Genomic DNA, 16,040 nt, shown 5'->3' with positions numbered 1-16,040 from the left:
AAAGAGGAAGGGGGGCCGGCCCCCTCTCCTTGTCCTATTCGGACCAAGGGAGGGGAGGGGCGCGCGGCCCATCTCTGGCTGCCTCTTCTCTTTTCCACTAAGGCCCATATATCTCCCGGGGGGTTCCGGTAACCTCCCGGTACTCCGGTAAAATCCCGATTTCACCCGAAACACTTCCGATATCCAAACATAGGCTTCCAATATATCAATCTTTATGTCTCGACTATTTCGAGACTCCTCGTCATGTCCATGATCACATCCGGGACTCCGAACAACCTTCGGTACATCAAAACGTATAAACTCATAATATAACTGTCATCGAAACCTTAAGCGTGCGGACCCTAGTTCGAGAACGATGTAGACATGACCGAGACACGTCTCCGGTCAATAACCAATAGCGGGACCTGGATGCCCATATTGGCTCCTACATGTTCTACGAAGATCTTTATCGGTCAGACCGCATAACAACATACGTTGTTCCCTTTGTCATCGGTATGTTACTTGCCCGAGATTCGATCGTCGGTATCCAATACCTAGTTCAATCTCGTTACCGGCAAGTCTCTTGACTCGTTCCGTAATACATCATCCCGCAACTAACTCATTAGTTGCAATGCTTGCAAGGCTTAAGTGATGTGCATTACCGAGAGGGCCCAGAGATACCTCTCCGACGATCGGAGTGACAAATCCTAATCTCGAAATATGTCAACCCAACATGTACCTTTGGAGACACCTGTAGAGCACCTTTATAATCACCCAGTTACGTTGTGACGTTTGGTAGCACACAAAGTGTTCCTCCGGCACACGGGAGTTACATAATCTCATAGTCATAGGAACATATATAAGTCATGAAGAAAGTAATAGTAACATACTAAACGATCGGGTGCTAAGCTAATGGAATGGGTCATGTCAATCAGATCATTCAATCAATGATGTGATCCCGTTAATCAAATAACAACTCTTTGTCCATGGTTAGGAAACATTACCATCTTTGATTAACGAGCTAGTCAAGTAGAGGCATACTAGTGACACTCTGTTTGTCTATGTATTCACACATGTATTATGTTTTCGGTTAATACAATTCTAGCATGAATAAACTTTTATCATGATATAAGGAAATAAATAATAACTTTATTATTGCCTCTAGGGCATATTTCCTTCACTATTAACATTTTTATGCAAGTTGCGACATATCTGTCCATTTATCGGCCTTTTTTTAACCGAGAAATACTCTAGAAAACCCAAAACTTGTCGAACACCCAAAAACTTGGCATGGTGCTTTGAATTGGTCATATAAGGCGATGAAAAAATGGGGTCATTTCAAGAATGTTAAGAAACAATGTGCTCCCATTCAAAGCTTCTGGTAATACCCGACCCCTCCTCCCTCTCCTTCGACATGATCTGTTTTTGTACATCCTTGAAATGACCATAATCTTTTACCACCAAGTGGGCATACCCATGGTAGGCATCCATGTCAAGTTTAAACGTTTTTCAACACCGTATGCAAGTTGTGAGACGTCCCGCCATTTACCGGCCTTTTCTGACCGATAAGACATAAGTTGAAAACTAAACCAACTTTTCAGGGTGCCTTGAATTGGTCCGATAAGGCCATGTAAACAAAAACTTGGCGACATTTGAAGGATGTCGAAAAACAACGTGCTCTCACACGAACCCTTCCGGGGCTCACGGCTATTCGACGAGCGGGCTGCTGGACACCGTGGACGGTTGTAGACTAGTCAAGGGCATCTGTGTAGTGCGATTGGATATCTGCCGGTGCCAGCCGTAGACTAGTTTTACCTTAGTCCGGTATATTTCTTTTAGTTTAAAATTTCGTTCAGTTTATATGAAATCAGCCGTAGTTGCATGAATTTCGTCGTTTAGTTCTAACAAACAACAATTGAAATGTATTAGCGAAGCCCGCGCGGCGGCACGCCGCGCCCGTTGAGACGTAGGTATTGTATGTACTGAAATATTCTGTATGCATGCTATTTTCATCAAGTGGTGATTAAAGAGAAAAAGCTTGCATTCATAACTATTTTACACACGGCATACATCTAAGATGGAAAAGAGACGGTACCACATTCCGGAGAAGATCTCTTTATTGTCAGTGGACACGATAGACAGTACTATGTGTATATATACATTATCTTATTTCATGCGATAAAAAATAAGACTTCTATGAGCATGAGTTTGTAGTAAAAAAAAAGCAAGACATGCACAGAAACAATTTGCAAATGATACATTTATCATCAGCATGAGTGCTTCATCTTGCCAGATGGAAATTATACATTGTCCTCTTTTTTTTTTCAAACAAGACCAGACACATTACATTCATTCGTAGCTTATATCATTCTTGTGGAGTCTTCCGCCGGATTGGTACCTCCAATGAAATGAGGCAAAGCATTTGCAAATTGTTCCATGCGGCCTACAAGTGCTTAGCGACACTGCATGCAACAACGATTTGAACAAATAAAAGAGGCATCACTATGATATGCATTTGATTCAGAACTGATCAATCGACTGCGAGTTAAAAGTAGAAGTAAATTTTTTCATTCAAGCACAATTTTTCCCTCATTGCCCTCCCGTATATTTTACTCTTTTGTGATGTTACATAATGATGTTCCTAGGCATGTTTCATGTAAGTTTTCATATGGGAAGTTTCATTTATTAAAATAATAGATCAAATAATGCCATGTTGATTGCTATCGAGAATGAAAGAAAAATATGTCAAAGAGGAATGCCAAAAAAAGTTGTACGGGTCCATATGATTAAAAAATGCATAAAAGGAATGATTTGATTGAGAAGTGTGCCTGAAAAGTGAAAACTAACATGTAAGCTATAGAACACAAATAAGGGAAAGTATAAGTGCTAAAATGTAAAATGACCTAAGAGATAAGGTTTTCCAGTCCTGCTCTCTCTGCTTCTGTGCGGCACACGAATAACTCCATTCTGACAGCGTTGGGCCGAGCACCGGCGTGTGTCGCCGCCCCACGCCCGGCTACCGCATGCAGCAGCCACACCGCAGGTCGCCGCTCACGGCAACTACGCGCACACACGCAGCAGCCACCGTCGCCCCGCGAGCTTTGCCTGGCCGCGCACTGCCGCAACCACACGTGAGCTTTTCTGACACCCACCGCCCACGGTCGACCTGCGAACCACACACGCACCGTCGCGAAGTGTTGATTGATCCCCTCCATGGCCTCGTGCTCGCCGTCACAGCCCGTCGCCCTGGGGACGGAGAGGGGCAAGATCCGTGGAGCTGCGCATGGGGTCAGCATATCGTCCTCCTGCTCCTCAATTCTGGTCGGGTATCGTTTGGTCCGTGCGGCAGAGATGGTGCCCCAGGTTCGGTTCCTTTGCTTCGCTTGCTATTTCTGGTTGTCGTGTGTTTGTTCTGCCTGAATTGAGCTTCTCTGTAGAGTAATGAGTTCCTGGATTGATGGTAAGGAAGTAGAAACATGTACTTGAATACTTGACTTGTTTCTTAGTAAGAATAGTGGTCAAATTCGGGATTGTTCGCTGAAAAAATATAACTTTTTATTAATATTGTTGTCTAGGTTGATGGATTGGTGCATTTGTTGTGCCTGACAGAGAATTTCTAATTTTGATAATTTGGCCGATACATTATCTTCTCCTTTTGGATGTTTGTGAATTCCGACATGTCCAATGGGAAAACAAATGCTCAGTTTAGTGACTCTGACTTCACCTCAAATTCGGTTTTACCTGTTGAATGAGCAGGTTGTGATTTATCTTCAATTTCTCACAGTGGCCACTTACCTGCTGTAAAACTCTTGTTTCCTTTGTGCAGGGTGGTGCGGCCTTATATTTCAAGAAATAAAATCTTATGGTTACATGCTATCAGTTAAGGTGAATCCGTGAAAGGCCGCTTGAATTGTATGCCTCGCTCAGGTAATGATTCCTTTGTGCAGAGAGCTCTTCTTGATGGCCCCATAAGTAGTAATTAATTTGCTACTCAGAAAAAGCAGTGGCTATTTGTGTTATGGGACACTGATTGCTTCTTGTGTTAAAATGACGATATGGCTTTATTTATGCGAAATAATCATCCATGTATTTAAAGGTCATCCAAGTACATATTTAGAACCTGTTAGGGCCCTTGTGTGTACGCGCTTCTCTAGTATGACCAGGTATTAGTTGACAAATGAATATACATCAAAGAGCGTATGACCAGGTATTAGTTGACAAATGAATATACATCAAAGAGCGCCACTTTACTTGCAGTGCTTCGAGCCTTGTAGGCCTAGACATAAGTCCCTTGGCCAAGCTTCACTGTGATGCCTAACAAACTATTTCACAAACATCTTTGTTAAATGATAAAAGCAACAGTGCAAGTAAATAAAGTCATTTTCCCATGTATAAACTGACTTCTTCCAACTGCCCAAAAATGGAGTACTAATACACAGAGAAGGTGTATAATTGTTAAAGCCACTTTACAAATTATTTTGGGAACAGATTAAACATAACAGACGATATACACCGGTTGAATGGGTATTATACATGTCAGGAATTACCAACAGTACTTCTTCTTCTTCTCTCAAAGCTGTCAAGAAAATACAGCCAAATAGAAAGTTAGAAGGATTTTGAGCTCTAAACTCCAGGTATCAATCCACTTGACTGTCTACCGATCTCCGGCCAATTAATTTATGAATCAACGGATTTATCTATAAGGGAGTAATTATCTGTAAGATAGGACTTGTTTGCATTCATTTCATAGATAATAAATCTGTAAAGAGAAGTTAGGAGGCAGCATACATATCTGAATATTCACACTTCATATACAGCCACAATATATCGTTGATTCAGAGGTAGGACAGAAGACCGCCCGGCCAGATCTCCATATAGCTGCAAAAAGGTTGAATAATTTGTGAACTCCGTCAGACAGTAATATTAAAAATTCCTTGTTTTATTGATATATTCACATCTAGAGGAAGGAGATACATGTCAACAGGGGAGGAAAAGCAACCATCAATTGTGCTAAAGTTACCTCTCCAAAGTGGCCTCAGTCCAAAGACACTCTCTGTAGTAAAATTTAGAACACAAAACTGATGAATGCTCTGTGAAGTAAAATCTAAAACACATAAAATGGCACGGGAGGTGTGGAGCCTGTCCATCTTATTTAGATGATCTCCAAAAGAGTAGTGTTTTCGTCCTCTTGTGGAGATTTAAAATGCAATTACCCTAAAAAGTGAAGTTAACTGGTGGGTGAACACGTGCATTAAGTAGATCCAACTTCATTAGTTTTGAAAAATAAACCAATTCCCTTTTATGATAATTTTATACTTCATATTTGTTTAGACATTGTCAATTCAATTTTTGGTACGCAATAGAGCTAAAAAAGAACTGTTTGTACATCATACATATATGCATGATATTATAAACCATTGCGAGATTTCTTTTGTTATTGAAATGCTCCCTATTGTGAATTTAATAGCAGTTTAGGATAAAGTAGTGGATCCCTAGCTGATGGTGAAAAAACACACCCTATTCCTATTGAGCTGCCTAGAAAGAAGCAGCCCCAAACACACATCATAGACACGTAATGTAGGGTACACTTCATAAGTCAAAACCAGTATTATACGCGTGCTAATACATTAAGTGCTAGAACAAATCACATCACATGTCACCAAAAGCAAAACCTATTCATCCAAGGACCTTTTTCTATTGATCTTGGAAGCGTCTCCCTGCTTGCGGAGATATGCATGATGGAGAGTGGAAGGTTTCTTTTTAAGAAGTTATAGAGAGAGCAGTGACCCTCACCTAGCTAGCACACACACGGACTAACTGTACATACCCACCACACAGCAGCAGCATACTACTGCTCCTGCGCATGCAGATGGCGCAACAGCAGGCTGCGCGAGCACACACGCAGGCAGCAAGGTGCATAGACAAGAGGGCGAAAACTTTGGCTGGAATAGATGCTTGGGTATGTTCATGGACTGGTCTCTGTTCGCGGATGGATGCCAAAGGTGGAGATGCGCCGAGTGGGGCAGAAGGAGGGGAAAAAGGTGCAGGAGCACTGCAGCTACCTATGTGAGCGCCCGCGATTCCCCCATCAATTTCCTCCTGCTCCGTCAATTTTCGCTTCGATTTGGTGGTGAATTGGTCGATTCCTGACGCGTCTGAGTGTTTTTCTTCCCCCCAAAATCGAACGAATCGAATCCAAGTCTCGCAGCAGGAGATCGTGTCGCTGTACGAGCGCTTCTGCCAGCTCGACCGCAGCGCCAAGGGCTTCGTCTCCGAGGACGAGTTCCTCTCCATCCCGGAGTTCTCCACCAACCCGCTCTCCAAGGTCCGTCCCTCCCCCGTCCTCCCCCCGTCGCCGAGACGCCGAATTTTGTTCCCCCCCTGCTCGCTTTGTCCCTGTCGTGCCACCTCCAGATGACTGACTGACTGACTGTAGAGTACTAGCGCGTGCCCACGAAGCAGACCCTTCTTGTTTTTATGCGCTGTCCTTGGATTTTACACACAGCACTTGCCTGTACTGCTATTTTCCTAGTAGTATTGTATACAGCTCTGTCCCCACTCAATCAAGGAACTAGGTGCATCTGAAAATGTTATGCCAACTGCCTCGCAGAACCTGTACGCAATCGATCGGCATAGCGAGTTTTACCACTGTTTAACACATGTGAAACCTGAATATCTCTATGAAGCGAACCATCTTCCACGTCTGCTTGGAAAAAGCTCTGGCTATCTTCGATTTTGGATACCAATGGAATCATATTTTTCACTAAACAAAGGCTTATCAAAGTTCAAAGACTGGTATAATGCTTTTGCCAAATACGTAACGCTTATCATAGACTATGAAAATCCCGTATAAATCATTTCTACTGAAGATTTGTAGTTTGTTTTTCTTCCCCAGTAAAATTCAGTGTATCTGATTTGTATATATAGTGTAGTTATTCCAGCAAAACACAACCCTCCTTGCAAATAACGTAGTCTGTTCACTTTCTTTACTCAGTTTGACTGTTTTAGCTATATTTCGGGGATTCAGCAGTGTCAACTATAGACGTGAGACTGATTTTGAGCTTCCACGTCTTCTGTTTGCAGAGGTTGCTACGTATGGTTGATGGATTGAACTTCAAGGAATTTGTTTCTTTTCTCTCTACCTTCAGCGCAAGGGCCAGCCTTCAGCAAAAGATTGAGTGTAATGCTCATCATGTTTCTTTTCCCCCTTTTGCTGTCTATCTTGAAAAGAGTGTATGTTGATTTGGGTCTCTCTGATCCTTATGATGACTAATTTGCTGGTCCGGTGTTGATTTGGTTTGTGTTTCATTGAACAGTGATATTTAAGGTGTATGACATTGATGGCAAGGGGAAAGTATCCTTCAAGGACCTGGTAGAGGTTTTACGGGACCTAACTGGCTCATCCATGTCAGAAAAGCAAAGAGAGGTTCTCATTTGATTCAATCCTGTATTTCATTGCATAGTACATTCACTTGCAAGTACACTTACTAAATCAACAAGAACAAATGTGGCTCTTTCCTTGTTTCCTTTTCAAATAATTAGTACCCTGCCATAATAAACACATCAAGTGTGCATACCTTGTTTCCAAAGTGAAGGGAACCCTGAAACTAAATTGTAGGTTTCTTCATTGCAGTAAATGTTCAGAGTAGCATGCTTCGCACTGCAAATTCCTATGTTGATATTTACTACACAAGTCTCTAAAACGTCTTATATTTGCGAACAGAGGAACGTCTTATATTTGCGAACAGAGGAGCACTAGCTACAAAATATAGACTTGTGTGTAACCAATCCTTGTGTATCTAAGAGCTCAGTGTCCAGATTTCATGATTTTTGCACGTCCACAAGACATTAGTGCCCTCTCTGACCGTTTGCAGTGAATAGTTTTGTTATCGTTTTGAACTGGATGCATAATCTTTTCAAGCTTATTTACAGCACTATCTATAATCTCATCTAGAAGTACTGACACTATCTGAATTGACGTGTTTCAGCAAGTACTAACAAAGGTGTTGGAAGAAGCCGGGTACACACAGGATTCCACGCTAGCATTAGAAGATTTCGTGACGGTACGCAGCTAAACCTTGCTTTCCATTCTTATCATGCTGTGGCATATTCATCTGAATACGGAAAGCATATCATGTGCAGTTTTACCATTATCCAGTGTGGCTACTACTAGTACTCATGTTATGAACTGATTTTACAGTTCTATAGCATTTCTTCACTCTATATTGCTCTTGTTCCGTTCCGTACTGCTGGACCTAAAGTGAAACTGAATTTCTTCTGTGACATGGTTTCAGATCATCGACCACCCCGGCCCGAAGATGGAGGTGGAAGTGCCCATCGACTAAGTGAACGGCGAATGCAGATTTCAGCTGATGAGGGTGTCGTTTGAGATTTACCCTTAGAAAACCTGCAGACGATGCCATGTGGGCCCCGGCGGCGAGTCTTCCAGAGGAAGCCATCAGCTCCATCTCCTTCCTCCGTCCGTCCGCCTTTCCCCTTTCACACCGCAAGAAAGAAAACCCTCGCCCAAATCTAAAGCGACCAACGCCCCCGTTTCATCTACGAGAGCTGCGAGCTCCCAATCCCGCGGAGCAGCCCGGCCATGGCGTCCTCCGTCGCCGGCGGGGTGCCGTCGAGGTCCGCCATCGTGGCTGACACGACCAGCGGGCACCACCTGCTCACCATCCACGGCTACTCCCGCACCAAGGACATGCCCACCGGAGAGCGCGTCAAGTCTCACCCTTTCATCATCGGCGGCCACCGCTGGCGGATCGACTACTACCCCGGCGGCGTGCGCCCGGAGGTCGCGGACTACGTGTCCCTCTCCCTGATACTAGAGGAAGATGGCCCGGCGCCGGTGAAGGCCCAGTACGACATCTGCCTCGTTACCAAGGAGGAGGAGGCGGAGCAGGCCGCGTCGATGGCGTCGGCACCGGTCGACGAATTCGCTCCCCGCAAGGGCTGGGAGTACTCCAAGTTCGTCAGGAGGGTGGAGCTGGAGAGCTCAAAGTATCTCACCAACGATTCGTTCACCGTCCGGTGCGATATCGTTGTCGTCCATGGTTACCGCGCCGCCGGCGGCATGGCGGCCTTGGTCTCTGTGCCCCCATGTGACCTGCGTGAGAACCTGGGCAGGCTCCTCGACACCGGGATGGGCGCCGACGTGGTGTTTGAGGTCGGCGGCGAGACCGTCGCGGCACACCGGTGCGTGCTCGCGGCCTGCTCTCCGGTGTTCGCCGCCCAACTCTTTGGACCCATGAAGGAGGGTAATGCCGCCCACGGCGGCGTCGTTTGCGTGGAAGACATGGACGCGGAGGTGTTCAAGGCGTTGCTCCGTTTCACATACGCCGGCTTGTTGCCGGAGACGTTCAAGGAAGACGGAGTCGTATGCCAGCATCTGCTCGTTGCTGCGGACAGGTATGGCATGGGGCGGCTAAAGCTGATCTGCGAGCAGAAGCTGTGCGAGTACATCGACATCGGCACGGCAGCAACCATCCTGACGCTGGCCGAGCAGCACCGCTGTGAGGGGCTGAAGAAGGCCTGCTTCGATTTTCTCACCGCTCCACCAAATCTGAGGGCTGTCGTGGCCACCGACGGCTTCCAGCATCTGATCGCGAGCTGCCCTTCTCTTATGGTCGAGCTCATGGCTATGTCCCCTACACATTAGCTGAGTGATGGATGTGCCTCTGAGTGTTGTAGCAATGGTGAACCGAGATGCAAAAATTAGCCTCATTTCGCCCCTGTTTTATCAGTTCATTGCATCTGTAACTGTGCCTATTAACCAGGAAGTGCGTTGGAATCGGAGGTGATAAAATGCTAAGGTTTTTAGGCAATGGTAGCTTGTGGTTTCAGGTCTTTGTTATCTGATATTGCGCTTGTGGTTCCATGGTTTCTGAACCTTATTGAGAAAATATAATTATGTTCTTATTATCACCTACTGTGCTAGTACATGATTTCATCTACATTTCTCAAGGAGATGTCAACACATTCTTTTATCTACTCTGCTTGTTAATCAAATGGTATTTTGTTATCAGATAGCTTGATCATGCATCTACACTGGCCCTGTTATTTACTCCATTTTGCGCTCTCCTTGTGCGTCAAAAAACAGGGTTGACACCCACACTAGTTGGAAAGGAATTTATTACCAAGGAGTTCTGCAGCTATAACAATTAATACACATACCTTTTTGAGGTTTTGGTGATGTGGGAAGTGGGAACAGGGGTATCATGGAAATTCTGTCAAATCATGAAAACCAGTTTGCCTCTAGGATTGTCGTTGTTGGTATCTGTTAAGGACAGCAATTTGATTCTGTCAGAGGTATCATGTTGGTTAAGGCCAGTTGCATTACAAGAAATTTGCATGGGGGTCATGGGATGCTATCAGTTCAGAAAATTAGAACATCCAACATTTTCTTTTCTTGTTTTGAATGCGATCCAGGTTGCCTGTGAAATTATAAGTCGATCTTGAGGGAGCAGCAAAGCCATTTCATATCTTATATTGAAAGCAGGACAAGTGCTTCATTTGTTAAAAAAAGGGGGAGCATGTGTTTTGTGTTGGTGATAGGTAGCGTCAACAGAAACACAACACTCTGTTCTTTGATTACCAGAATTTTCGTATAAAAAGATTCTAATTGATGTGGTGTTGCTGTTTTCCCAATAGAAGTGAAGTCTCGGAGCAGGCACGAGTAGTTCTATTGGCTGGACCGCTGCGCCAAGATGTTCCCCTCCGAGGACGAGTTCCCCTCCATCCCTTAGTTATCCACCAACTCAGGTACGCAGAGTTTTGGCTGCTTTGTCCCTTTTTGTACTAACTGATTGATTGCATGTGCCGATTGATGGAGTGATCTCTTTTTTATGTACTGTCCTCTGATTATGCTGTTGCTACAATGCTACTTAGCTTGACTGATTCCCTATGTTTACCAAGAGGCGCTCCCCTGTAAATTATGGGAAAAATTAAATTAGGTTTTATACTATTTTCACACAAACATGTAGCCCTGAGACCCAACACAACTAGCAGACATGTCAGATGTGTCGTCTAGACATCGAGTGCATAATTTCTGGAAATAACCATCTTGATTTGAAATCAACTGACAGTCACTTAGTAGCAGCCAGTAGTAATAGCAAGCTAACTGAATCTGATTCATTGTAGTGATATGCCAACCTCCTTAATTCAACTCAGTCGGTGAATACCTTCTTGTTGATGATCATGGTCTACGGCAATGCTAGTCACTTCAACCTTTATGATATGGAAGGATTAGCATAAGAACTATTGTCATGGTTTGTGTCTAAGTCATGTGGAACCTGAAAATGTATTTCCTGAACATCACTATGAATGAAAGTATCTTCCACATCTGAAGGCATCATAGTTTTCTTTCTCCATAGAACTTGGTGTCTCATATGCCATATACCAAACAGAAAAACCCGGCTCTGTTGATTTTCCTTGCTCTAAGTTTGTCCGTCAAAGTTATATTTAGGAGATTCTGCAGTGGCAACTCTAGATATGGATCTGGTTTTGATTTTCTATTTCTCCTCTTTCATGCAAAGGTTGCTCCGTATGGTTGATAGATTGAACTTTATTGATTTTGTTTCCTTTCTCTCTACCTTCAGCCAGCACAAGGGCTAGCATTCAGCAAAGGATTGAGTGTAATGCTTAATCATGTTTGAATTTAGTTTTTTTTTCTATCTTTTGATTTTCGGAACAACTATATGTTGACCTGGTACAGGTTTTATGGGACCTAACACTCTTAACAGGGTCATCCATGTCAGAGCAACAAATATGTGTCCGTTTCCTTTCTTCTTCAAATAACTGGCATCCTTCCATCATAAACACATCAAGTGAGAATAAATACTTTTCTGAAGCGGTCCATGCCACTCAATTGTAGGTTTCTCTGTAGCTGCAAATGTTTAAAATAGCATGCTTCACAGTGCAACATTCTATGTCAGAGCAGCAAACAGAGGTTCTCATTTCAAGCAAATCCTGTATTTCTTGGCGTAGTGCATTAACTCGCAAATAACTAACTAAATCGACAAAAAAGGTGACATTTTCCTTATTTTCTCTTCAAATAATTAGTATCCTGCCACGATGAACGCATCAAGTGAGCATAAGATCTGAAGGCGATCCTGACAGTAAGTTGCAGATTTTTTCATAGCTTCAGCTGTTCGAAGTAGCATATGCCTATGCTGTGCAAAGGCAATATTCGGTGTAATGCAACCTTTTAGGCCTCTTTTGGTTCATAGGATAGGATTATCGTAGGAATAGGAATTTTGTAGGAAATGAGATGACATGTATCTCAAATCCTATGAGTAGGAATAGGAAATGGGATGTCATTTGGTTGACACCAAAGGAATTTTTCCATTGAGTCTAGACTCATTTTTATTTTCCTATGAAATGTGGAGGATATGAACCAATCCTATGTAGGAATAGGAATCCATTCTTATGAACCAAAGGGCTCTAAAGGAAAAAATCCTATAAGAATCCTATCCTCTAGAGTTCCTATGAAATTCCTCCAAACCAAAGGAAGCCTTACTATTAGTTCAAAAAAATATAATTATTTAGGAACTCATCCTTTCTTAGTCAAGTGTTCGTTATTAGTTGCATCCTTAAGACTTAGCGCGTCAAGATGGAAGGGATTTCCTTCTTAATTCTTGCTTCATTAGATTGATACATCTCCTCCCCTTATATAGAGAGGTTTACTTGACTCCTAAGCAAACGACCCTTATCTCTAATTAACCCTAAGACTAACGGGCTATACCGCCAGCCTAGGCCCATTAGGCCTATTACTTACTCTAACACGCTGCTAGAAGGAGGGCGTGAGAGGGCCGGCCGGGGGCCTTTTGCCCACGGCCGGGCAAGATGGAAGGGATTTCCTTCTAATTCTTGCTTCATTAGATTGATACATCTCCTCCCCTTATATAGATAGGTTTACTTGACTCCTAAGCAAGCGACCCTTATCTCTCATTAACCCTAAGACTAACGGGCTATACCGCCAGCCCAGGCCCATTAGGCCTATTACTTACTCTAGCACTGCACCCCACCTGGACGTGCAGCTTGTCCTCGAGCTGCAACCTAACCAACTTACAACCATGACTCGACGCAACACAAACCTAACACCTAAAAACAAGCCTTTTACATCTCGGCTTGGTTTATTACTCTCAACTTGAAATGGACTCGGACGATTTAAGTGGACATCATCGGCATGTCGGACGTGCACGTGTACAGCCACCTGGATCCCATGGACACCACCTGGACAAAAGGAGTGCGTGTGTATGGCCACCTGGAAGTGGTCGCAAGAGCGACCAGCAGAGGCGCCCTCGTGGCGGCCGGCGGAATGCAGTGGTGCTATGCGGTGCTCTCCTGTCGGTGACACCCTGCCTTCTCCCCGTCGGACGGCTGTTGGTCTGCACCGCACAGAGAAGAGTGGAGGGCTTGCGATGGTGAATGACGAGGGGTGCGCCCCCCCCCCCAACCGCCGATGTCGCAGACTTTGAGGTCGCTGCCCGTGGGGAAAACAGCATGCCCAAGATCCCCGACGCAGCGGACGAGATCGCGGTCCTTTGCGCAGCGAAGGGCAGCTGGGAGGAGCGGCAGCTGCAGACCACGCATCTCCCGAGCACGCCGACGCGCTAGGAGGCCGCGCGCAGCAGCCTGTAGCCTTATCATCGCCGACACGTGGCGGGTAGTGATCCAAGCCGGAAGCGGCGACGGCGACGGCGACGGCGGGAACTTGATCTGCTGGATGGGGACGCCCTGGGGACGCGGTAATGGTGACGGCGGGAACTTGATCTGGTGGATCGGGACTCCCGCCGGCGCGGTCGATGCGGGGCCGGAGCTGACCGACGGTGGCTGCTGCAGCGGAGCGCCGGGCGCGGCGGAGGCCGCCAGGAGCGGCGGCTGCCACTGTAGCCAGGGCGGGGCGGTGGTGGCGGTGGATGGCAGCTGCAGCGGCCCAGCGAGCGCGGCGGGGACGCCCTGGGGCAGCGGCAGCCTCCGCTGCCAGGAGCGGCGGCTGCCACGGCAGCTAGGGTAGGGCGGTGGATGGCAGCTGCAGCGGCCCGTCGAGCGCGATGGAGGCCGCCTGGTGCAGCGGCTGCCATGGCAGACGGCGGCGATGGGCGGCGCAGCCGGGTGCGGCCCGTAGGACCCGACCAAGAATAGGCAGATCTCCTGGACCGCCTGGGTTGGGTCCCGCAGCGCCCCAGACACCTCCTCCGGGGTGAGGACGGCGGGCGCGGGCGCGACGGAGGATCCCGGCGCGGGCAGGAGCAGGGCGATGGTCGTGGTGGTCGCCAGAGGCAACGAGGTGACCGGCAGGGGAAGAGACGGGTTGGGCGACGGTGAAGACATGATCGAACCGAAGCTAGCTGATACCAAATCGTTATGTGGCTGCTAGAAGGAGGGCGCGAGAGGGCCAGCCGGGGGCCTTTTTGCCCATGGCCGGGCAAGAGGGAAGAGATTTCCTTCTTAATTCTTGCTTCATTAGATTGTACAACAGTACAATCTCAAAGTAACGTGATTTGAATTGGTGCATTTCAGCAAGTACCAGCAAAGGTGTTCGAAGAAGCCGGGTACGCATGGGATTGCACGCTATCATTAGAAGATTTTATGACGCTACATAACTGAACCTTGCTTACCACTCTTATGCGAGCTGTAATACCATGGCAGGTTCATATGAACAAAAACAAATAATAGCTTATGTAGTAGTTATACTGTTATCCAGTGTGTCTATTACTAGTACTCATCTATAAACTACATTTACAATTCTATAGCATTTCTTCTCTGTATGTTGCTCTTGTTCTGTACTGCTGGATTGGAACTGAAATTTAACGCAATTTGAATTGACGCCTTTCAGCAAGTACTAACAAAAGGTGTTGGAAGGAGCCGGGTACACACGGGATTCCACGCTATCATTAGAAGATTTTGTGACGGTACAGAGCTAAACCTTGCGTACCTTTCAGATCATAGCTGTAATACTGTGGCAGTTTTGTCTGAATAAAAGAAAAACATACTCCCTCTGTTCACTTTTATAAGGCCTTAAAGACATTTCAGACAATGTGCAAAATAGCCTATTTTCAGTTGTCTGAAATGACTTATAAAAGTGAACAGAGGGAGTAGCTTATTTGGTTATACTGTTATCCAGTGTGGCTGCTAGCACTCATCTAAAATCTAGTAGTATATTTACAGTTGCATAGCTATATCGTTCTTGTTCTGTACTTTTGGACAGGAAGTGAAACTAAACCACTTTTTTGCCGTGGTTTCGGATCATCGACCACCCCGGCCTGAAGGTGGAGGTTGAAGTGCCCATCGACTATTGAATGGCGCGTGCAGGTTTCAGTAGACGAGGATGCAAGGGGCACTCTCTGTCTGCTGGAAACAAGTGTCCATAGACCACAGCCAATACAGCGTGCGACATAATACAGTGGGAGCTCACTGTTTGAGTTCTTGTGTACCTGTCCACATTATGTCCACATTACAGCGTGCGACAGAATGCAGTGCCAATTCAGAGTCATTTTTCTTTCTGTCTTTCAGGGTATTAATGATGCAGTGTCAATATAGAGTGAATCTTGTCACAGCTTCCACACTTCCAAAACGTTACGAATTTAAAATTGTTTATTAGTACAGGAGGTCAGTATTTGTACGGGAAATCATAATCTCATCTTGGGTTCATGTGAACTAGGTATCTGTAACTTGGCGAAAATTCATATATAGAATTTTAAAAATTGCGAAAAAGCGTGCTGGACGGCACACAACATGTGAAAAGTGGAAAATATAAGTAGTTATGCTACTTATATTTCCTTTTTTCCGTCAGCTAGAAAATGCTCTTATTTGCTCCCCAAATTTCAAGAGTATGTGTCTTCTTATCCTTGATATTTATTATTGTTTTGACTCTTTTTTTAAAACTTGTTGATACGATTTTCCGCTAATGTTAATGTAAAATTCAGTAGACCCGCAGACGATGACATGTGTGGCCTGGTGGCTAGTCTTCCAAAGGAAGCCATTAGCTTCATCTCTTTCCAACGTCCGTTCCACTTCCATTGTGCAAAACCCTCGCCCAAATCTGCAGC

The 16,040-nt window shown here is 45.2% G+C and overlaps 2 protein-coding genes across 3 annotated transcripts; both read left to right on the top strand.

The window, feature by feature from the left end:
* The first annotated feature begins 2,942 nt into the window (after positions 1–2,942).
* On the top strand, positions 2,943–8,405 carry LOC119318367 (calcineurin subunit B-like). Of its 2 annotated transcripts, XM_037592911.1 has the most exons (9): positions 2,943–3,342; positions 3,555–3,682; positions 3,806–3,906; positions 5,818–6,045; positions 6,180–6,304; positions 7,063–7,159; positions 7,296–7,405; positions 7,968–8,042; positions 8,274–8,405. In XM_037592911.1, exons 4-9 carry the CDS (start codon positions 5,931–5,933, stop codon positions 8,322–8,324), a joined length of 573 nt encoding a protein of 190 aa, XP_037448808.1. In that variant the 5' UTR covers positions 2,943–3,342; positions 3,555–3,682; positions 3,806–3,906; positions 5,818–5,930; the 3' UTR covers positions 8,325–8,405. The 2 variants fall into 2 exon arrangements, with proteins under 2 accessions (XP_037448808.1, XP_037448809.1); XM_037592912.1 differs by lacking the exon at positions 3,555–3,682.
* Positions 8,406–8,543: 138 nt separating this feature from the next.
* On the top strand, positions 8,544–9,912 carry LOC119318365 (BTB/POZ and MATH domain-containing protein 1-like). The gene has a single exon (XM_037592910.1). The coding sequence runs from the start codon at positions 8,582–8,584 to the stop codon at positions 9,644–9,646; it is 1,065 nt and encodes a 354-aa protein (XP_037448807.1). The 5' UTR covers positions 8,544–8,581; the 3' UTR covers positions 9,647–9,912.
* The last annotated feature ends 6,128 nt before the right edge of the window (positions 9,913–16,040 follow it).

This window comes from Triticum dicoccoides, chromosome 6A (genome assembly GCF_002162155.2).
Source record: "Triticum dicoccoides isolate Atlit2015 ecotype Zavitan chromosome 6A, WEW_v2.0, whole genome shotgun sequence".
Classification (NCBI taxonomy): domain Eukaryota; kingdom Viridiplantae; phylum Streptophyta; class Magnoliopsida; order Poales; family Poaceae; genus Triticum; species Triticum dicoccoides.
The sequence above is the reverse complement of the archived record's forward strand: the minus strand, read 5'-3'. Positions and strand labels throughout refer to the sequence as shown.